Source organism: Sphaeramia orbicularis, chromosome 12 (genome assembly GCF_902148855.1).
Source record: "Sphaeramia orbicularis chromosome 12, fSphaOr1.1, whole genome shotgun sequence".
NCBI lineage: Eukaryota > Metazoa > Chordata > Actinopteri > Kurtiformes > Apogonidae > Sphaeramia > Sphaeramia orbicularis.
The window spans coordinates 5,959,398-5,982,504 of NC_043968.1; the positions used below are offsets into that span (position 1 = coordinate 5,959,398).

Sequence of the window (23,107 nt, forward strand, 5' to 3'; positions counted from 1 at the left end):
TTCTTTTCTGTTTCTATTTTATTTCTTCTTATTTCACACTCTTTTATTCAATAATGTTGGTTCCTTTGTTTGGATTGAACTCAAATCCTGTTCTGATGTTAGTTGTGAACTAATAGAATCTGAACATCTGAACAGGATCTGAAACTGGAATGTCTGTAAAACACAATTTCAGTTTGAACACAGTTGGAACATTTGCTGATAGAACATTAGATCCTGTTGGGATCAAATACAAATGTGTTTAGGATTTGTGCAGATTTATGGTGTAATTCAGTTCTTCAAGGAAATAATCATTTAAAAAAAAGAAACAAACCAAAAATTGCCTTTTGAACAGTATCATGATATATCGTATGGTGATCTTAGTATTGTGACTTGTATCGTATCATCAGATTCTTGCCGATACTCGGCCCTAGTCCAGTCTCATCTACACCTGTGAGTGTGGAGGCAGTGACGCTGGACACCAGTACCTGTTTACGTACGTAGAACGAGCATGAACGAGCCTTTAAACACTTCAACGAGCCTTTAAACACTTCAACAATCAGTAGATTCGTGCAAATTAAAAACATACATTTGGTCTGTTGGAAGCATGATGAACAAACAACACAAACAGCTGTTAACGGAAACCTCCAGAACCAGTCATGTGACTTTGACAAAACTATTCACTGCTGTTGACCACACAGCTCCAGCACAGCCAGCTTCAGGAAAACAGACAAAAAAAACAATGTCTACGCTATGATAATGTTGGAAGTTGACGATTTTGGTGAATTCAAGTGCAGGTTCACATGTTCACAGTCAGTCTTAAAACAGGATTCAGGCGCCTGTAGGAAAACTGCAGGACTCCTTCTGCTCCAACAGGACATTCAGACTTTAAACTCACAATCCCATCGAAAAGCGTCATTCGGTGCAAAAATGTGTTCATGAGTGCAGCTGCAGAGAAAACAGAAGGCCTTTAGAGTCTCGGGTAGAGAATTCGAGTCACAATCTGTTTTTTTAGCCGTTCAGATTCACTCTTCTTGTTTCAGTGTTTCTCATAGATCGTACAAAAGTGGGTGGAGCTACAGTGACATCACGTCTGAGGCCTCAGGTTACGCTTTGGCAGGTGCCATCTTCTTTTTTGTTCGTAGAAGTGACCAGCAGAGGTGGATATTAACAGGTTTATTATTTCTGCAGCAGAGTTCTATATATTCGAACTGTGGGGTGCACCTCTAGTGGCCACTTGAGGAACTGCAGGTTTTGGCACTAGTTTTAGCCGGTTGCTACTTGGTGTTTCTGTTTAGATGAGTGATGACAGTAACCCATAAAGACCCGATGCTACTTTTGTGTCAGTTCCCGAATGAATTTTTGTCTTTATTATTAGAAAAGTATCCTCTGTATTTTATACGTTCCACTGTAAATAATGTATTTTCCTATATTTAATCCAGATGTTCATGAAAACTCAGAGTAAATTCAAAGGTTTTTATATCAAAACAAAGAAAACTCCAGGAAAAATGACATTTTCAGCAAAGATTTCAATAACTGAATACAAAAAGAAGTGTGTCCATCCACTGTCATTGATCCAACTCCATGGGTTTGACTGGTGAATATATGTTGGAGAAGATGACGGTGTTTCCACGGTAACTACGGAGCCTCTGAACGTCCAAATATGGTCATATCTGATGACCATGAAAAGATGACAAACTGTATTTTAGACCATTTAGTTCAACATATTGACAGGGCTGATGGATGCTTGGGTCTTTATGGGTTAATCAATATTGTGATGATTTAGTAGAAAAGGATAAACTTAAACCTTTAAAAAACTACTTGAATTGCAACAAATAGGAAAAAAGCCAGTTTATTATCCCTGTAGTGACACTCGGTCTCTACATTTTACACATTCAAACGCACATGGCAACTATCATTAGCATTAGCACTTAGCACATGAGGAGCAGTGAGCTGCTATGGAAGGCGCTCCCAGACCTGATCATCACTTGGTCAAGGCTCGAGAATAAACCAGTGTTTGTTTTTAACAGCAGGGCACATTGGAGAACCTGGAGGAAACCCACACAGGGAACACAGAACTTTTAAACCACAGGTGTCAAACACATGGCCCGGGGGCCAAAGTCGGCCCACCAAAGGGTCCAGTCCGGCCCATAGGGTGAATTAGTGAAATGCAAAAATTACATGAAGATATTAACAATCACGGACGTTCAGTCTAAAGTGGGTCAGACCAGTAAAATACTATCATAATAACCTAGAAATAATGAAAAAAAGCTAATTTTTTCTTTTTGTTTTAGTGTCAAAAACGTAAAATTAGACAGAAATGTTTACATTTGCAGACTGGTTTTTCACAAGAAATATGACCAACCTGAAATGTCTTAAGAGAAGTATGTAGTAATTTAACAATATTCTGCCTAGTATCAAATGTTTTGTGCATTTGTAGATCCACTGTGATGCACATGTATAAATGACAAAATGAGGTGTAATATTGTTAACATTGCACTTATTTTTCTTCAGAATTTTCAGGTTGTTCATATTTGTCCATGTTACATTAAAGTACGATTCGTAGATGTAAACATTTTCATTACGGAATTTTACTTTTTTCACTCAAAAACATAGAGAAAACTTTGGAATTGACATTATTTCTAAGTTCTTATCCTATTATTTATGTTATTTTACTGGTCCGGCCCACTTTAGATTATATTGGGCTGAATGTGGAACTGAACTACATGAGTTTGACTGTTTAAAACTATGAGATGGACGTACACACACAGTGATGATGACGGTCGACGCTGCTGCAGATCTATAGTGAGGTACGAGAACAAAAAGAGTGAATTTGTACCAAAAAAACCAAACTGTAGAAACTGATCTGTGATGTTTTTGTTTTGTCTCTATCATTTACAATCAAAGTCCATTTATGAGGAGGCGTTTGACTGGTCGGGACAGAAGGAAGCGTCACAACAGAACCTGTTCCAGTCGTCGTACAGGCGCCTTACTGGGATAGGACAGAGCTGGAAAACTGTGAACCCACCTTCTGTAACAGTTACAGTGATTTAGACTTGGCTGTTGAACAACGATTTGGCAGTGTACACACACACACACACACACATGCACACACACATACACACATAAATATACATATATGTAATAATATACTTTTTCTATCACTTGAATAGAGGAGAAATCAAATATAATACAAGCTCTACGAGCAGCAGCTGTTTTCATCCTGTTGTGCATTTTATAATGGCAAATGCTGAAGGAAGGCGAAATGCAGACGTAGAAAGGCACAAAATTACAAGTGAAATGTTACCGAATGGAAACGGTGACCGGACGAATCATATCAGAATAATGCAACGCATGTAGCTTTAGCACACAGAAGGAAGGGATGCACTTTTCCCAATATACGATATAGTCTATTAGTGCTGTTAATCTATTCATGTTATCACAATAAAACTCTACATTTCGTAATCGATCTGGCTTCATTTAAATCTGAAATAAATATTAAACTGTTGTTGTTTGTGTCCAGTTTCAAATTAAACGAGTCAACATTCAACAGCAAAGTAAAAAGTCGTACAAAACAGCAGATTTCCTGCTTTTTTTTTCTCTCTTATGGCCCCTTTTAATAATAATGCCGACAGGACGACCAGCGCACAGTGGGAGGGTCACACAGACAGGTGTTTGTACAGACACAAAAACTGAACGGGGATGAACACAGTGAAATATGGTCAAATAGGATGTGTTTCTCCAATCAGAAGCTTCAGATTGAATGGTGGTGTCTGTCCCACTGCGATAATTAAGTAATGAGGTCAAGGAGAGGGACGACAGGTACTGAAACATACACTCAGAGGTACCAAAACCTGTGGAAATTTGGCCTGAAACAGGAAAAACTAACACCATTAGACGCCCAATAACAGATTTTTCAAGGCTGCTACATTAACCCTTTCATGCATGAATTATGAGAACCTTACTGGGTCCAAACACAGTCATGTCCTGTCAGAGAGTGAATTTTAATTAATTGCCATTCCAACATTTATTTCAATATAAAGTAGCTCCTTGTTTTGGATAATCCCTTATGGTCCAACTAAAGCAAAAATGAATTTAAAAGTAAAAATGTGGGTCAAATTGTCTCTTAAATGTCCTGTCAGAGACATTTTGAATACCGTGTTTTGACCCTAACCAAGATATTTTTCCTGAGTGTTTTTATTCCTCTTTAGGCCTGAAAAAAACAATGTGATTGAAAATTTTTTATGAACCTATTTTTCATGGAGTTATAAAAATATCCACTCAGCTGGACACCATGAATTTAATTTTTGAAGCAAAGAAACATGTATTTACTGATACACTGTGTGAAAAGAACGAAATTTGTTTTTAATGCTGCTAATCTGATGTTTTGTCACAATTTAACATACTCTGATATTAGTTATTACTCAGTTTATGGAGAAAACATGCAAAAAAAAAAAACTTTTTGTTTAACAAAAATGGTTAATTACAGTCTATTAACAATAACAAACAATGGATTTACACTAAAACATGTTAGTGCAGATCAGGTTTATCATGAGCAGCAAAGTTACAATAATTGTATAAATGTCAGTGTATGGGATGGTGCATGAGCGTCCACTGTGTTGGCTGATATGGAACTAAAACAACACAACCCGTGAATATACAAGAGAACAGCTTTGAACAGCTGTCAACTGTAGTGACCACTATGCATGAAAGGGTTAATGATAGCATGACAATTTTGACACTGAAATTATTATTATTTATCAAACTGAATAAATCTCAATTTCTGATTCTGAAGTAATTCAAGAACGTCATGACTTTTTATATTGTGACCCATTACTGTCTGTGTCAAAGCCCAATATCAGCCAATATCTGAGTCTGTAAATCAACTTATTGTCGTCGTTGTATCATGTAAGAGTCTCATGATGAGCAGCTACAAAACTCTGAGGGAGAAAAAACAAACAAACAAAAAAAAAATTCACAAGTACAAACCAAAACCAGTGGTTGTGTGTGGATGTGTGTCTCAGATTGTACAGACAGATTAAGTTTGATTGGCTTCTTCTTTGCTACTAATGTTTAGCTACATGATTGTCGGGGCTACATGTGTCAAATCCAACAATTACATGTGTGGGAAGAGCAGGAGCTGAACCAGAGGCCATGAAAAGGGCAAATAAAATGTGGTTTTCTGATTGTTTCACATGTTCTAAGTCACTGAAGGTAATCAGGGACTGAACTAACAGCCATGATGCGTATAGATAATTAGCTGGCGGCTAGCTAACAGTAGCTAGTTGATTCGGGTGAGACAGACGACTCAGACTTTTATGATTATTTCACAGAATTAAACCCAACATCAGAACATTTAGAATTTAAACCAAAATATTTTGAGCTTAGATTGAAACTCGTATCTATACCATTTCGATGTTCATACTGTTAGATACAGTACATCAAACCCCAGATGACACAGTTTGGGGCTTTAAGAGGCTTTAAACTTTCACTTTTATGCAGATTTGAACAGATCTACTAGTTGCAGAGTTCTTCAATAATCGATTCTTTGTTTATATTAATGCATTGCACTATGCTGAACTACAGTACTGTGCAAAACCTGGGGCTGCTTTAGTTTGGTTGTTTTTGCAGAGTTGCAAAGGGTGTGCATGTTCACCTCTAAAAAGAAACATGCAGGTAATATATGCACAGTGCTGAAACACACACACACACTGCAAAAAAACAACAACTTTAGTTTTCATTTGTTTACCGTTATATCTGCTCTATATTCCAGTTGTATATGGGTGCTTCTGTGAAACTGGCCCTAAAAACAGGACATGGGGCTAAAAATTAAAACCAGATGTAAACTAATGTTATGAAGCAAGTTTGGAAGCACTTTGGGTCTATTTTAAAAATAAATATTTACTGAGATAAAAGAGAAACTATTTTTCAGATAAAACACATTTTTATTTGGCACGCACATACAAAAACCTGCATGTAACACGATAAAAAGGACACGAAAATTACGTGCTACTATTTTTTCTAATATCTTTTTATTCTCTCACAGGTACGTTTTGGGAATCGCAGTAAATATGCAAGGCAGTGTTTCACAAAAATGACTGCTGTTGCAAAATCACTTGCGATTTATTTGTGTTTAAATGGGCAGGTTTTGCATGTAACGTGAGTGGACACGATGGGTTACACAAGAGATTCATGAAAAACCCACGTGTGGATTAGAAAAACTACTAGGATCGACACATTGAACACAGTGTCTTTATTTAGAGTCTATAGAAGAGCATTTACACACGTTTTCAAATCTAATGCACTGACACCTCTAGGGAGTTTTTCATGTCCCAATTTTGGTCCTATTTTTGGCCCCAATATTTGATTAAAATTCATTACTTATGGGATGGCTCAGAGCAAGAGGATAATTTTTTTGCATTTATCTGAGGTCATCATTAGGTCCATCCTGGGGGGAAATATGTCTAAATTTACCTTTTATTATTGGGTCTAAAAAGCTGGAAAAGAACAAACACAAACCTGATGCTGGCCTTAGACTTTTGCACAGTACTGTCTGTAAATGATCAGCAGAGTGATGTTACACTGAAAACAGACATGGTTTTGTTTGGATCTGTGTGTCCTCCCCTCCCTGTACGCTGGTCATCACGCTAAAAACAAAAATAAAAACAACACATTTTCAGTCAGGTCCCTCTGAGCTGAAATAAATTAGATGCCAGGCATTAACGGACTAAAAATGCCCACAATTCTATCGTGAATATGACCCATAACGAGTCAAAGTGACAAAAAAAATCCAGCAGTGTGTTGAGGTTTACTCGCCAGTTTCCAGTACAAAACCACTTGTTCCAGGAACTGATGGGATTTTCTTCCATTTCCTGATCTTCTACTGAACGTGTGTGTTTGATTTTAAGGCCGACACCTTTTTCCCACCTGATAACGAGTCCTAATTGTCAAGCATTTTTAGTGATAATTCCATTCAATGCTTGATTTTGCTTTTGGACATATGTGAGGCTGTGTTAAGACCCATGGTAAATTAAATAAAAATTAAATAATTCTTCAAAATAATACCAAATAATTTGTATATACAGTACATATTCAAATATATAAACTATATTGGCAACTAACACAACAGTTACGAACATGATGGATAACATCCTGGCAATGAAAGCGGAGGGTGGACAAACCATCTAAGAGGAGGAGCGCTGTGGCGGCGGCGGCAGGGCGGAGTACTCCTCGTTCTCGGAGTCGCTGCTCTCCTCGTCGTTCCTCTCCTGGTCGCTGCCCTCGGTGCTCAGCTGGTCGAAGCCCTGACGACTGTAGCCTTTATGGGACGCGAAAAAGTTCCCCAGGTTCAGGCTGCCCACGGCTTTACCTGAGGACCAACAAAAAAAAAAGAAAAAACAAAAAAAAAAAACAGATTTACAGATTCCATTAGGTCAAATATAGATAGAATAGTTTTAGACTTCAGGGTTCAAAATAGACTGTATTACATGTATATTTAAATTTTTTGCAAGTAAAAAATGAAAACGTATCTTTTACATTGACATCCACTATATGGACAAAAGTATGTGGACACACTGAATTCAGGTGTTTCTTTTCTAACAGGGGTCTAGGATACAAAACAATAATGACAAATGTCAGAATATAGTTTTATATTGTGGTAAATGTCATTGCATTTCACTGGTTAATGTCATTTAAATTGTTATCTTTGCTTCCAAAATGCCTCAGAAATGGTTTTTACTTAATTTCTCTCAACATTAAGGGAAACAGACATAAAGGACCACAGAATGGAGTGGATTTCACATCATTTACCTCTCAGTTTTCCTAAGATGCCTCCTACAGAGCTGGGCTCAGTCTTCACCTCACATCGGTCTGGAAACAAATACATGATCTGAATAAGTATTATTGAGACAACAGATTATATAAAAAGGTTGTACGTAGAGTGAAGGCTACACAATATCTATGTGAAACTCTAATCTGATATGGACTTTCCAGATCAGGGGTGTCAAAGTTCAGGGGCCACATTCAGCCCAGTATGATCTGAAGTGGACCAGATCAGTAAAATAATAACACAATAATATATAAATAATGTCAACTCCAAAATTTTCTTGGGATCAATAAAATCTATGTATTTAGTCAGACGTACGTTTTTTTCTCCAGCAGATGAAAACTCCCATGGCTACGACCAGCAGCAGAGGGATGAGCAGCAGCATGGTGATCACCACTGGGAAGACGTCCTGCTCTTTGTTTGGCTCGGCTGAACTCTTCTTCTCCTCTTTTGACTCTTCGTGGGGCGGTGGTGGTGGCGGCGGCGGCTGTTGAACAACACTCTGCTTCTCCTGGACTGCGGCGGGGGCTTTGGACATGTTATGCTGTGGTTTCACTTTGGCTTGAACAAACGCCTCCACTTCTACATGGAGAAAAATATTAGGGTTAAAAAATGCTTTACACTACCATGGGTCTTTTATGTAAAATCTGAGCGGGTTGGGTTTATGTTTAAAAGCAACTGAAGAGCCTGTTGTTTAGACAGGCTTTTAGTTGGGGGTGGGTTTGATGTTCATTTGGTTTTATATTTTTATGCCCGTGTCTGTGTATGTAGCTGTGTTGTTGTTTTTGCCTATGTGTTTTACTACTGATTTTACTGTAAAGCACTATGTGAAATATTTCTGTATAAAGTTCTATATACTGTAAATAAAGTAGCTACTGTTATCTTAGAAATGCAGTCAGCTACTCTGATTAGAGTGCTCTTTCATTTGTTGTTTTTGTATGCATGCGTATATGTAAATACATACCAAGGTTATTATCGTTAACGAAAACTAACGAAATGATGAAAACTAGAATTGAAAAAACATTTTCGTTAACTAAAACAAATAAAAACTATAATTAAAAGAAAAGACTATAACTAACTGAAACTGTATTGTGTGTTTACAAAACTAACTAAAACATATAAAAATTATGGATAAAATTCCCTTCGTTTTCATCTTTGTCAATGTCGGATTGAAACGAAATTGATTTATTTTGCTCAAGCAATGCTCCGTCACTTGTGTTCACTTGTGGTTTCCAGTCGTCTTCTGGTCCCCACTCTACCTGGAAACATGGAGACTAAAGTTGGGAGAAAGCAGCAGAGTCCTGTCTGGGATTTATTTGAATACGACGGAGAAGAAGAGAAAAGATACCAAAAAAAATAAAACTAAACTAAAACTAAGCATTTAAAAAATAACGAAAACTAATAAAAACTAGCAAACGTGCTCTAAAAACTAATTAAAACTAACTAAATAAGAGAAAAAAAGTCAAAACTAAATAAAACTAAACTAGAAGGAAAAATCCAAAACTATTAGAACCTTGGTTCAGGTGCGGCTTATATTCAGGTGCGGCTTGTAGCCTGGAAAGTACGGTACGTATAAATGCAAATGTGTCTCTACATGTAAATATAGTTTTTTCTTTTGTTCAGACAAGGAATAGTTTTTAGATGTTACCTGCTTGACAGTTTCGACTGTGACTCCAGTCTTCCTCAGAAGCGTCATCCGACGTTCAAAACAACTAGCTCAAGAACTCAACAACATAACTGTAGAAAAAAACGAAATCCTCATTTCACACGATGTCATATCCCTGTTCACCAAAACCCCCGTAGACGTCACACTACACATCGTACAAGAACGCTTAAAACAAGACCGGACCCTCAAAAACGCACAAACCTGACAGCTGATGACATATCCACACTTCCACATTTCGTTGCCAAATCCACATACTTTCAGTTCAAAAACATAATATACAGACAGAAAGAAGGATTCGCTATGGGAGACCCACTATCTGCAATCATGAGCAGTTTTTTCATGGAGGACCTGGAAACCAAAGCCATCCACACAGCACCCCGCCCACTGCAAACCATCACTGTGGAAAAGATATGTAGATGACATTCTGGAAAAAATAGAAACCGGACACACACAAGAACTCACAGACCACTTAAACAGTATTGATAAAACTGGCAATATACAATTCACCCACGAAGAAGAAATAAACCGGACCATATCATTCCTGGACATAAACATCCACTACAGAAAAGACGGCAGTATTAAAATCACAGTGTACAGGAAACCCACACACACCGACCAGTACCTCCTCTGGACATCAGAACACCCCACAGCACACGAACTATCAGTCGTCAGAACACTTTGTGAACGAGCCACCAACATAACTGATGAACACGACAGACAGGAGGAGGAAAAACATATTCAACACGCACTTACACTGTGTCAGTACCCCAAATGGGCCATTAACAAAGGAAGATAAGTCAAAAACAAAGACAAGAAGAGCAAGGACAACAAAACAAAACGCACAAAAAAGACCGATGATAAACCAAAAGATTTCCTAACCATACCATACATCTGGGGGATAACAGAACCAATACAGAGGGTCATGAAAAAACATCACATCAACACTGTCCTCAAACCACACACGAAACTCCGCCAACTACTCGTACACCCTAAGGACAAAATAGCACCGGAACAGAAATGTAATGTCATATACGAGATACCGTGCAAATCATGCAACAAAACATACATCGGGGAAACAGGACGATCATTCAACACAAGGAAAAAAGAACACCAAAAAGAATGCGAAAAGGAGACAGCGGGGAGATTCACACGGACTCAAAAGGAAAAAGCAGAACAGGAGAACTTAAATCGGCCATCATGGACCACTGCAGAAGACATAATCATATCATGGACTGGGATAAGGGCACAATCATAACATCCGAAACGAACAAATTCAAACGTTGGATCAAGGAGGCAATAGAGATCAGGAAGCAGGCGAGTGACACCATCAACCGGGACGAGGGTGCGTACATCCTCTCTCACACCTGGGATTCCCTCCTCCAGAGACCACCCAAGGCGGAGGAGGCATGGACCAATCAGAGCCCGTCGAGCCGACCAGCTGATAAATGACACGTCAGCAACACGTCGGATGACGCTTCTGAGGAAGACTGGAGTCACAGTCGAAACTGTCAAGCAGGTAACATCTAAAAACTAAAAACTATTCCTTGTCTGAACAAAAGAAAAAACTATATTTACATTAACAGAAGAAAAAATGAACGCCTTTAGCCTTGTCTCTATATGCATATATGTTTATATTTGAAAAAAAAGGGAAGGTAAATTGTAATTCTGTGATTGGAAGTGTTGTATTTTTCTTCAATAACAAATATTGGGAAACAAAAAAAGAAATGCAGTCAGCTACCATCAACAAGTAAACAGAGCTAACTAATACCCCCGCTGGTTGCACAACACTTTACCCCTCCTGATCACTGATACCCTGCCTACCCAGGGATTAATTTAGAGTCTTAACTTTCAATCTTTTTAAAAACTTTTCAAAAATTTGTAAAAAAAAAAAAAAAAAAAAAAAGAGAAGGGCTTATGCAAAGAATATTTGTTTGAAATTTGAAAAGAACTGGGTGAACTGCGTCCAAGAAATCCGTTGGACAAATTGTCTAAGTTGAAATTTTCAAAAATGCATTGAAAAAAAATATCCCAAAATTGAAATTCAGCTATCAAACTATGCACTGCACCTCTACTAGGGATAAAGAACATGTGTGTGAAATTTGAAAAGATTCGGTGAATAGTGTCTGAGGAATTGGTTGGACAAAAATTGTAAGTTGAAATTTGCTAAAAATTTGTAGTTTAAAAAAAAAAAAAAATTTAAATTCAGCTACCAAACTGAACTGCACCCCCAATAAAAACAACTGTGGATGGAGATAACTGATTCCTTTATTAGCTAAGTAATAGAGTTACTTAATGTCAAGAAATAACCACCACCCAGCAGTCTGAATTTTACATCCAATTACAGAAAACCTGCACAGGAACACCTCTAATAGGTACAGTCTCAGACACTTCAAGTATCTTCAGAATAAGCAGATTTTCTACAGTCTACATGAAACACTGTACATCCCATAAGTCATTAGTTTAGTTGTGTATTACATGTTCTATATGTAGAATATGAAACAGCTGACAACATTCACCTTCCAGCTCTTGAACTTCAATCCCAGCCTTCTTAACAGAGCGATGTGTTTCTGAAAAATATAGATGACAAAAACCAAGACATGCCTGTGTTAAAGCTACGAATAATATCAGATACTCAATACAGACAAAACAAACAAACAAAGTCATGACTGACTGATGGAGCAGTGAGTAGTACTCACATGTAGGGGTGTAAGAAAATATCAGTTCTGCAATATATCGCAATATTTCATTTCACAATACTGTATCAATATTAAAAAGAACTGTATCGATATTTTTAGGCATATATTCAAATGCAGATATTGTGGAGGTTCATTTTTGTTTTGTGTTTTTCTTTATTGTTTATATTTTATTCATTATTATTTAACACTGTTTTATTAAATAATGGTTATTTGAAGCATCCTAAAAGCACTTTTTACTGTCTGAGAGGCAGATGGGAGTTCCTTTGTATCGTATTGCCAGATTCTTGCCGATACACAGCCCTACTCACATGTACTGGACATCGGACTATGAAGTAAGTTACCTGATGGAACCGCTAGTATAATGTGATCTCTGGAAATAGCTGCAATGAAATTCACTAGAGGTACCCTTTAACACAACACCCATAAAAATCTTTATAGTCAGGACTGTGGTTGGTTGTATTTCATGCTGCCTCTTGGCCAGGACTCCCTTTTAAAAGAGGTTCTTAATTTCAATGGGATCTTATTTCCTGGTTAAATAAAGGTAAAAAAAAAAAAAAATGAAAGCAGCAAATAATACGAAAATAATATTTTTGTGGCAGTTTGTTTTTTTTGACGTAGACATTCTTGAATGAAGCTGAACTTACTCTCAGTGGTAAACTTGAAGACTGATTTACTCCCTGCATCCCCGACAAAGACGCTGCCGTCCCTGGTTTCAACGATGTCGTGGGGCATTTTAAACTCCTGCAAATTAACCAAACACAACTAAACGTAAATATACACATTTCAAAAACTTAGATACATTGAAAAAAAAGGAAAAAAAAAGCCTGACTACATGCCATTCACCTTCTCTGTACAACTTTCTACAACATTTCTCATTAGTCTCTTTCAGAAAAGAAAATATCAAAAAATAAAAGGATTGAGTGAGAATCAGGTTGTGTTTTTGCACCTTTTTCTCTGGACTGAAGGTGTCCACGATATTCTTGGTTGAATAGTCGATGACAAAACCTCTGAGAGGAGCCGAGCGACCATATGGAGATTCACCGTTTACTGCAAAGATCAAGCCATCTTCATGCACACACAAACACACACAAACACACACAAACACACACACACACAAAAAAAAAACATCCAGTTATGAACATATAGGTACCATCATCACTTTTTCATTTAAGCTGTAATATTATTGAAGTAATCGGCTATTAAAGGTGTACAACATCGACAAAAGCGATATCTATGTGTTTGTAAAAGTCTTGTACTTGCCTGCTCTTGTTAACAGATTAATAAATATTGTTTACTGATGAGATTAATAGAAACAACATACGTAAAGTTCAAACATTCTCTCCATTAAACATCTAAACTGACTGGGCAGACATTCTACATTTTCCCAACTTATGCTTCCATTACTATGAAAAGTCACATGATTCATTCCATATACAGGGTGTCTGCAAAGTCTCTTTACAACTTAAAGCATTTATTACAAGTTATGGAAATTGTTGGAGAAAATGTGGGAACGCCCTTGCAGACCATTTTCACATTTTCTGGGATTGTCCAAGAATTAGACCTTACTGGATTGAAACGATGAAAACGATTCACACAATAATGGGGTTTGAGATTAAACATGATTTCTGCACAGTTTATCTTGGAAATCTACCACCCACAGTCAATTCTAGAGACAAATACCTGACTAATATAATGATGGCAGCCTGGAAAAAAGCCATAACAAGAAAATGGCTGAGCGAAGAATCCCTAACAAAGAAGGAATGGATTGGAATTATTAAAGAAATATACAATGTGGAAAAACTAACTTTCTCCCTGAACCACAATTTGGACAAATTTACTCATTATTGGCTAAAATGGACATCTATCCCATAAGATGTGACGCCCCAATAGTACAACGCCTTGTTTTTCTCATGAGAAATACACATATATGTCAACATCTGTGTGTTTTACTATCAACATGTGTAAATATGCATTCCAGGAAAATGTGCACAAATGTTTATGAAAATGATGGATGTAATTGTGTCAGCAGGTTTACGGGATATGATCTGATGCAACATGAGAATATATGTGACTGATCTGACATGGACTGAAACTGGACAACACCCAAACTAACTCAACCCTCTGATCATGATGGGATAGTATTGTGACTCATTGACCCACTTCTTTATCGCTGTATTTTAAGTTTTGACACTGCCCTGTCTGTGCTTGTTGATGTCGCTTGTTTCGTATGTCTTTACTTTTTTGTTTTACTGTCTGTTAAAAAAATGTAAAATCTGTTAAAAAATAAAGTATTGTTAAGGGTTAGTGTTTTTTGATTCTGTAGTGAGCTGTCATTTGTGATTCTGTTGTATTTTTTGTAGTTTTTCTGTTCTCTTCTGTGTGGGTGTGTGTTCTGTCTTTCCCTCCAACAGATAGTGGTTAATGGAGGATGAGCTGCAGGTGTGGTACTGGTCTGCTGGCTGCAGCTGATTGGTGCTTCAGAGATGAGCTGGGAAATTTAAAGCCAGATCTTCCTTCCTCCCAGGAGACTCCTCTCATTCCATCCCCCCTCTGTTCAGACCAGCCTTTTGTCATTTTTGTTCAAACTTTGTAAAATCAGCTACACAAGGAGGGAATCTTTTTCTTTAAGTTTTCTCATGTTTTTCCGTCAGAGTTTTGGTAAGATTGAGGTATTTTGGTTTCCTTCGTTTGTGTTTGTAGATTATTATGATTCCCTACCTGATTTAATTTTTCTTTTTTGTAAATAAATATCTCATATTGCAGTGGCGTGGTTGCTGGTCATTTGTGTAATTTGCTCCTGTTTGTTCAGGAACATGGAGGGAGGGGAGTCTCACACCACGTTGCGTCTCGGACACCCCTAGACTGAGCGTAAGAGTATGTAAAACATTTAGTACAAAAGCAACTAGAAGCACTTGGAGAGCGCAGACCTCCGCCAAGGCTGATCAGTGGGCCCCCCCGTGGGCCCCCCCACCCCCGATCACCACCAAAATTTAATCATTTCTTCCTTATCCCACTTCCAACAAACCCTGAAAATTTCATCCAAATCTGTCCATAACTTTTTGAGTTATGTTGCACACTAACGATCAGTGCCCCCCCCGTGGGCCCCCCCACCCCCAATCACCACCAAAATTTAATCATTTCTTCCTTATCCCATTTCCAACAAACCCTGAAAATTTCATCCAAATTTGTCCATAACTTTTTGAGTTATGTTGCACACTAACGGACAGACAAACAAACAGACAGACAGACAGACAAACAAACAAACCCTGGCAAAAACATAACCTCCTTGGCGGAGGTAATAATTAATGGCATATGTTCATCAGATTTGTTCTATTTGCGTGTAATAGCATTGCTGTAGGCACGGACCGTGGCTGCTCTTACGCCTGTGCTGTGTGCGTCAACCTAACATGACTTAACTCTAGCGTGATTAGGTTTGGTTCGGCTGCGACTTAATTATGACTGGCTGTTCTCATGTCTGTCAAAACATGGACGAATGAATTCTATCAAAATTGTATCGAGCATGTCTCATATTTCTATCGAGGAAAAGTTATATCGCGATATATATCGTTAGCATTTTATCGCCCAGCCCTAAATAACAGTAAGATCATTTCTTAGTTTCTCTGTATTTTCCAGATTATGTAAAACTAGAATGACTGGATACTGTCACGATGTAAACAGCAGAGTCAGTGAACTCACCTCCAACAGGGCTGTAGGTGATGGCAAACACCTCCCCTCCAAACTCCTCTTTCTTTATTTCCTTGACGAATTCTCCGGTTTCAGCGATGAAGCACTGGATGCGTCCGTTCTCTCTGTCCGCTACGCACACTTCCCGTCTGTCGGGGAGGAACACCAGGCTGTGGGGGATTTGGAAAGGGACACGTCGCCTTCTGTCCGAGGAGCCTTCAGTCACAAAAACACAACACGGGTCAATATGTGTAGAGTCTGTTCTAGAGGATTACTGAAATTAACAATAGCATTATTAAAACTCTACCATAAAAACAACAGCAGTGACAAATTCAGATTTGCACACAGTTTCACACATAGCTGATCACAGTTAGTGCTGTCAACATGAAGGCTTCATTTGCATTCATAAAAATATATATTTAACATATATCCTTAGTGGACAGCCAGGGTCAAAGTGTAATATATATTTATCTGAACTGTTTCCTGGTTGGTGACATGCTTGTTTTTATTCTGTATATATATTTACACTTTTCTTTCTTTTAAACTGTTTTGCACTACGCACCACTAGAGAGTCATCTCTTTTAATTTCGTTGTACATATGTTTAATGACAATAAAGGCATTCTATTCTATTCTATTCTATTCTATTCTATTCTATTCTATTCTATTCATGTATCAAACTAAAGTCTCAGATCTCTGTCTGGGCTTCTCAAATAGGTTCATTTTTTAGCTTCAGAACTGTATTTTATGGAACTGTTTAAAAAATTTCAGTATCACTTGTAGAAAAAAAAGATATAATCAATGTAAAATGAAGCCTAAAAAGGACTCAAATATGTGAATGTACTATTAACTTTCATAATAATATTTTTTCTTGCTTGTATCTGATATTTTCAGTCTGTGAATCTGTTGAACTAATTATTCAAGAGTACAAGAATATAGAAAGGTTCGGTACAATCCAATTACTGGTCAAATATGCTCTGCTATTAGCTGTATATGTCACTTCAGTTGTAATACGTTAAATAAAAGTTTATGATCATATTTGTAGTGTTTTAGTTCTAGTCAGTCTTTTATTCTGATACTGAACTAAGGTACAAACTGCTGTCCCTGTGTCACAACATATTTGTGTTCATAAAAACATAATTTAAACATTTTTATCCATTATCAATCACAATTGTAGTTTAACATCAGAGCTAAAGCCCTATGTTTCATTTAGGATCAGTTCATGATGAGAGCATCATGCATTGTACATCTGCGTGAAGTGAAAAAAAAAAGGATGTTCATTTTGAGTCCCCATGTCACACAGCAGTAATTTAAGTATTTTTACCCCAAAATGTTATTGCTGTAAATTGTAACATATGTCATGTGAACGTACGTACTGAGACCTATTCATACATGACAGTTAACATGCAGATAAGTTATTTAGTTTTCAACACAGAGGTTATGGAACATGAAATGTGTCCCTGTGTCACCGCTTGATCTGGCCTGTATGTGCATCTAGTGAACTGACAATAAAAAAAATCTGTAAATCTTTGTATAAACTCAAGAATAGAAATGAATCTAAATCAATTCAGTGCCCTTTGAAGTCCAGCATGTTTGTGTATGGTCTGATTGTTTCTACCTGCGCCCCACTCTGTCAGGTATTTGCCGTCGGCAGAAAACTTGAGTATTCTGGCGTTGCAGTATCCATCAGACACAAAGATGTTTCCGGTCTCCGTGTCCACGGCCACATCGGTGGGTTGACAGAAGTGGTTACTGTCACTTCCTGGTGTGAAAGCCTCCCCAAGAGAAACGAGTGTTCGGTCTCTGCCGTCACTGCTCACTTTTAACACCTGATGAGAAACAAACACAACTGTACATTAAAGAAGTGTGAACTGTGTAAACTTTTAAACAAAAATGTGAAACAGTTTCTTGCATTTTACAATGTTTTCAAAGACTAATGATGATAAAGAATCTTTGAATCTTTAATCCATTACCTCTAGTATGAACTGGTTTTTAGAGCTGCAACTGATTAATCGACTCACAGTGATCCAAAAAAATCATTCAACCACAATTCTCCTGAATCACAGCTTTGTTTCTGTCATTTCTCTGCTGTTAAACATTGGTTCCACTGTTGTGTTTCACACGGATGCTTATTGTGATGCACAAAGAAGCTTCAATTCAGGAAAACTGCAATAGAATATTTCCCTTCAATCAATTCGAGTCGATTAATCAAATCGTGAATTTTTGCATTCACTTCAAGCACCTGATCGGTTAATCGGTTGCAGCTCGATTGGTTTCATAACCTGCTTTCAATAAAAGGGACTGTGCCTTTTCTGCTGTTTACCCAAGCTGTGGAACCAGTTGCCCTTAGATGTTCGACAGGCTCAGTCTCTACCTGTATTTAAATCACGTCTAAAAACACACTTTTTCTCGTTGGCTTTTAATCAGCGAGTGAGATGTTTCTTTTATATATATATATATATATATATATATATATATATATATATATATATATATATATATATATATCTTATGCTATTTTTATCAGATTTTAATTTGTCTTTGCTTTTATGATGGTTGTATTTTGTTGTTCTTAGCCTGCTTTGCACCCTGTGTTATCACTGTTTTTACTTACTTATTTACTTATTTATTTCCTTGTTTTATGTTTCGTGTACAGCATTTTGGCCAGCTGTAATGTTCTTAAAGCGCTTTAGAAATAAAGTTGGTATGGTATGGTGTGGTAAAAACACAGGAAAAGGCTTCATCCCGTTTCTAGAAATGCACCTGACTGTCCTTATAAAAGGACAGTTACTACAACTCACCTGATGAAGAGCAACATCAGTGACCCAGTAATTATTGTCTTTGTCTGTTGTTATTCCATGTGGCAAGTAAAACCTGCAAAATGGGAAATACTATTAGAAGAGAAGAGTTTTAGAGTATTAGAAGAGACATTATGAAGTTAAAAATGAGTCTCATTGTGTTTTCTGCAGGATGGATGAGGACTGGAACACAGTCACCTTAAAGGTTTGGTAAACTTACATGTTTCTTCCAGACGCCTTCAGGATGTTGCCTTTGGCCGGATCCACAACCAGAATAGTGGACTGTTGAATAGGACCCAGGGACCTCTGCTGGTATTTAGCCTGGAGGTTAAAGGAGCTGAAAGACAAACAATACAAATAGATGATTTTAGTTGCAGTTTTCTTGGAATGATATCTGCTAGACTTTTGGAAACCTTCTAGGAATTCAGTTAATACTTGGACATAATTTGGTGTTCATTATCATCTAAGTCAGAGCTCTCAAACTCATGTTCTTTCAGGTTCCACATTCAGTCTGATTTGATCTACAGTGGGCCGAACCAGTAAAATAATAACAGAATAACCTATAAATAATGACAACTACAAATTTATGTCTTTGTTTTAGTGCAAAAAAAACCCCTATTAAATTATGAAAATAATTACTTTCCTAAACTATCCAAACAAAAAAGATGTGAATAACCTGAAAAAACTGAAATTTCTTAAGAAAACTAAGTGCAGTTTTAACAAGCATTATGGATCAGACCTACAAAGGCAACAGTAACAGCCAGAAAATGGTGAAAATTGTGCTTAATTTTCTTTAGACATTTCAGGTTGTTCATATTTGCTCAGGTTATTCACATTTTATTATTACTGTGGAATTTTTGCACTTTGCAAATTCATCCAAGGGGTCGGATTGAAACCTTTGGCGGGAGGCATTTGGCCCCCGGGACGTATGTTTGAAACCCCTGATCTAAGTGTATATTTTCTGTTTTTCCTGCACTTATCTTATCTTATCTTATCTTATCTTATCTTATCTTATCTTATCTTATCTCATCTTATCTTATCTCATCTTATCTTATCTTATCTCATCTCATCTTATCTCATCTTATCTTATCTCATCTTATCTTATCTCATCTTATCTTATCTTATCTTATCTTATCTCATCTTATCTTATCTCATCTTATCTTATCTCATCTTATCTTATCTCATCTTATCTTATCTTATCTCATCTTATCTTATCCTATCTTATCCTGAGTGCCCCTGGTGGTTTGAAAATTCATATAATAATGTAGCATATAGACCTGGGGTTTGTCGTTATTCTTGTTGGTGCAAATAATAAATTCATGGTTCAAGCTGACAGTCAGTTCTCGAATAAACCTTGTCCAGTATCTCACTGTGGTCACACAAAAAGGTACTTCCCATGGTACTAATTTCAAAACTATTTCAATTCCGATACTCTTTATTTTTCTTCAGTCTTCATTATTTAAGTCAGGACTGCCACAAACCGATTGCACTTTATGTATTTATCGTATTTTAATTGTATTTCATTGTATTTTTAAATGATAATTTAGTTGTATCTTAATTGTATTTTGCACTGTAAAGCACTTTGTGACTGTCTGTAAAAAGTGCTCTATAAATAAAATTTACTCACAAACTTACATTTTATCATTAAATATCCATTATATATGAGAACAAAAAAGGACCACCAGTTAGAGCAGGTGTGACAAACATGCGGCCCGTGGGCCAAAACAGGCCCACCAAAGGGTCCAGTCCGGCCCCTGGGATGAATTTGTGAAATGCAAAAATTACACTCAAGATATTAACAATCATTTTAGTTCAGGTTCCACATTTAGCCCAAATCAATCTCCCGTGGATCAGACCAGTAAAACCTATAAATGATAACAACTCCAACATTTTCTGTTTGTTTCAGTGTACAAAAAGTAACATTACATGAAAATGTTTACATTTACAAACTATCCTTTCACAAAAGATGCAAATAACCTGAACAAATATGAACAACCTGAAATGTCTTAAAAGAAGTACATGTAACTGTACCAATATTCTGGCTGTTATTAAAAGTTTTGCGCATTTGTAGATCCACTGTAGATTGGTAAATTGTAATGCACAAGAGTAACTGATGAGCTGAGGCAAACAAAGATTCTCAAAATTATACTTTTTTTTTTTTTTTTTAAATAAATTTCAGTTTGTTCATAGTTCACATTGTTATTCACATTTATTTAAAAGGATAATTTGTAGATCTAAACATTTTCAATATGTAATTTAAAATTTTTCACTCTAAAACACAGAGAAAAGTTTGGAGTTGACATTATTTATATATTATCCTGTTATTATTTTACTTCTCGGGTCCACTTGAGCTCACGTTGGGCTGAATGTGGGCCCTGAACTAAAATGAGTTTGACATCCATGAGTTAGAGGGTCCAAAAACGCCAATGACACCAGAATGAAGAAGATAAAGAGAGGGTGATGTTTGTCAGTGGTATGACACTTTAAAAACACTTGGGCACAGTTTCCCCTCCCCCTCCCCATCCCCCTCCCCCTCCTCCTCCCCTCATCATCATCTGTGAGGTGCATTAGCATCCACCACCATGGGTCTGAAAAACTAGTGGCTCTTCACTGGCACCAGGCCTGAAAATGAAGAAATGCTGGCTGTAGTCCAGTTTGAGGCACTCTGCATCATTTGAAGGACTTTTAAAAGACACTGTGGTACAGAACTATCCAGAAAAAAATCTTACATTACAATAAAAGTGAAATAACAATAGTAATATTAACCCATAAAGACCCAAACATTCACCGTCGACCAAAATCATCTCCTGATCTTCAATATTTAATAACTTCTAAATAAATAATACATAGCCCTAATGATCAGTGAATTAACTATAGGAAAACACCTGATTTTCACTGAAAAAACCTAAAATACAGAGAATAGTATTAGAATAAATGGTGTTTAAACAGTAAAGAAAGGTTAAATATAGAGAAAAATTAATTTGTGAAGTGCCATAAAAGTAGCTCTGGGTCTTCATGGGTTAATGATGCTCAGTTTGAAGTCCTGGGTAGGGCTGTGTATCGGCAAGAATCTGACGATACGATACAAATCCCAATACTAGGATCACGATACGATATATCACGATATATCATGATACTGTTAAAAAAGGCAATTTTTTGCTTGTTTCTTTTTTTTTAAATGATTATTTACTTGAAGAACTGAATTACAGCAGAAATCTGCACAAATACTAAACACATTTTTATTTGATCCCAACAGGATCTAATGTTATATCAAAATGTTCCTGTGTTCAAACTGAAATTCTGTTTTACAGACATTCCAGTTTCAGATCCTGTTCAAATGTTCAGATTCTATTAGTTCACAACTAACATCAGAACAGGATTTGAGTTCAATCCCAACAAAGGAACGAACATTATTTAATAAAACAGTGTTAAATAATAATAAAGAAAATATAAACAATAAAGAAAAACAAAAAAACAAAAATTAACCTCTGCCATATCTGCATTTGAATAAATACCTAAAAATATCCATACAGTACTTTTTAATATCGATATCGTATTGTGAAATTAAATATTGCGGTATATTGCAGAACTGATATTTTCTAACAGCCCTAGTCCTGGGACAGGTCAACATAAACTGAGTGAAAAGGACTTACTCGGCCCCCCAGTGGTGGTCACCTCTGTGGAAAATGACCAGGTTGGAGTCCGAGTCCAGGGCCAGTCCTGACACCTGACCCAGCTGGAGAGAGCTCTGTGGCCATCCTGTCACCTGCTCCAAGTGGTAATCTAAACACACAGACAGGACAAATGTTAGGGCAAAGACAGTCGTCGACATTGTAAAAGATAAACATGGATGTGTAATGTTCGAGTGTTGATCAAGTTGAACCAAAGGAAACGGTGGATTCACACAAGAGTAAAATGAGTTCACACAACCATAAACCAAAACAACGCATTATTACACAGATAATACGAGGATAAAATAATAATATGGAGACAACGTACAAGAAAAAACACAAGACAGGACTACACAATAACCAGTATAATAAGTAGGATAAATGCAGCGTGAGAAATACATGTTGGATCAGGTTGGATCAGATACAGCAGGAAGTCTATGTTTGTCATCTATGTTTACAAATTAACCCATAAAGACCCAGTGACACTTTTGTGGTAGTTCCCAAATGAACCTTTCTTTAGATTTCACCTTTATTATATGATTTATCACCATTTCTTATAATATTCTTCTCTGTATTTTGAATTTTTTTCAGTGAAAAGCTTATATTTCCCTATATTTGATTTACTGACCATACAGATGTTCATGAAAGCCCAGATTAAAGTTAAGGGTTATTATTAAAAAAAAAAGAAGAAAAAGTGCATTTTTCAGCAAATATATCATTAACTGACATAAAACCAAGTGTGTCCATCCACTGTCATTAATCCAACTCCATGAGTTTTACTGATGAATCAGTG

The 23,107-nt window shown here is 36.8% G+C and overlaps 1 protein-coding gene and 1 long non-coding RNA gene across 4 annotated transcripts in view; one reads left to right on the forward strand and one right to left on the reverse strand.

Moving 5' to 3' along the window:
• Window positions 1–4,699: 4,699 nt before the first annotated feature.
• On the forward strand, window positions 4,700–22,979 carry LOC115429703 (uncharacterized). The gene is made up of 3 exons (XR_003936823.1): window positions 4,700–4,884; window positions 5,816–5,817; window positions 22,968–22,979. It is a non-coding gene; the product is annotated as an uncharacterized LOC115429703 (long non-coding RNA).
• pam (peptidylglycine alpha-amidating monooxygenase) overlaps window positions 6,902–23,107 on the reverse strand; it is a 50,907-nt gene continuing 34,701 nt past the window's right edge. For all 3 annotated transcript variants that reach the window (XM_030149370.1, XM_030149368.1, XM_030149369.1), the window contains 11 exons: window positions 22,297–22,426; window positions 18,864–18,980; window positions 18,647–18,719; window positions 17,464–17,674; window positions 15,860–16,063; window positions 13,110–13,228; window positions 12,808–12,904; window positions 11,984–12,034; window positions 8,120–8,383; window positions 7,786–7,845; window positions 6,902–7,345 (listed from right to left, as the gene is read on the reverse strand). In XM_030149370.1, coding sequence (XP_030005230.1) covers window positions 7,161–7,345; window positions 7,786–7,845; window positions 8,120–8,383; window positions 11,984–12,034; window positions 12,808–12,904; window positions 13,110–13,228; window positions 15,860–16,063; window positions 17,464–17,674; window positions 18,647–18,719; window positions 18,864–18,980; window positions 22,297–22,426 — 1,511 coding nt within the window. In that variant the 3' untranslated portion in view covers window positions 6,902–7,160. The remainder of the gene's footprint in view (window positions 7,346–7,785; window positions 7,846–8,119; window positions 8,384–11,983; window positions 12,035–12,807; window positions 12,905–13,109; window positions 13,229–15,859; window positions 16,064–17,463; window positions 17,675–18,646; window positions 18,720–18,863; window positions 18,981–22,296; window positions 22,427–23,107) is intronic.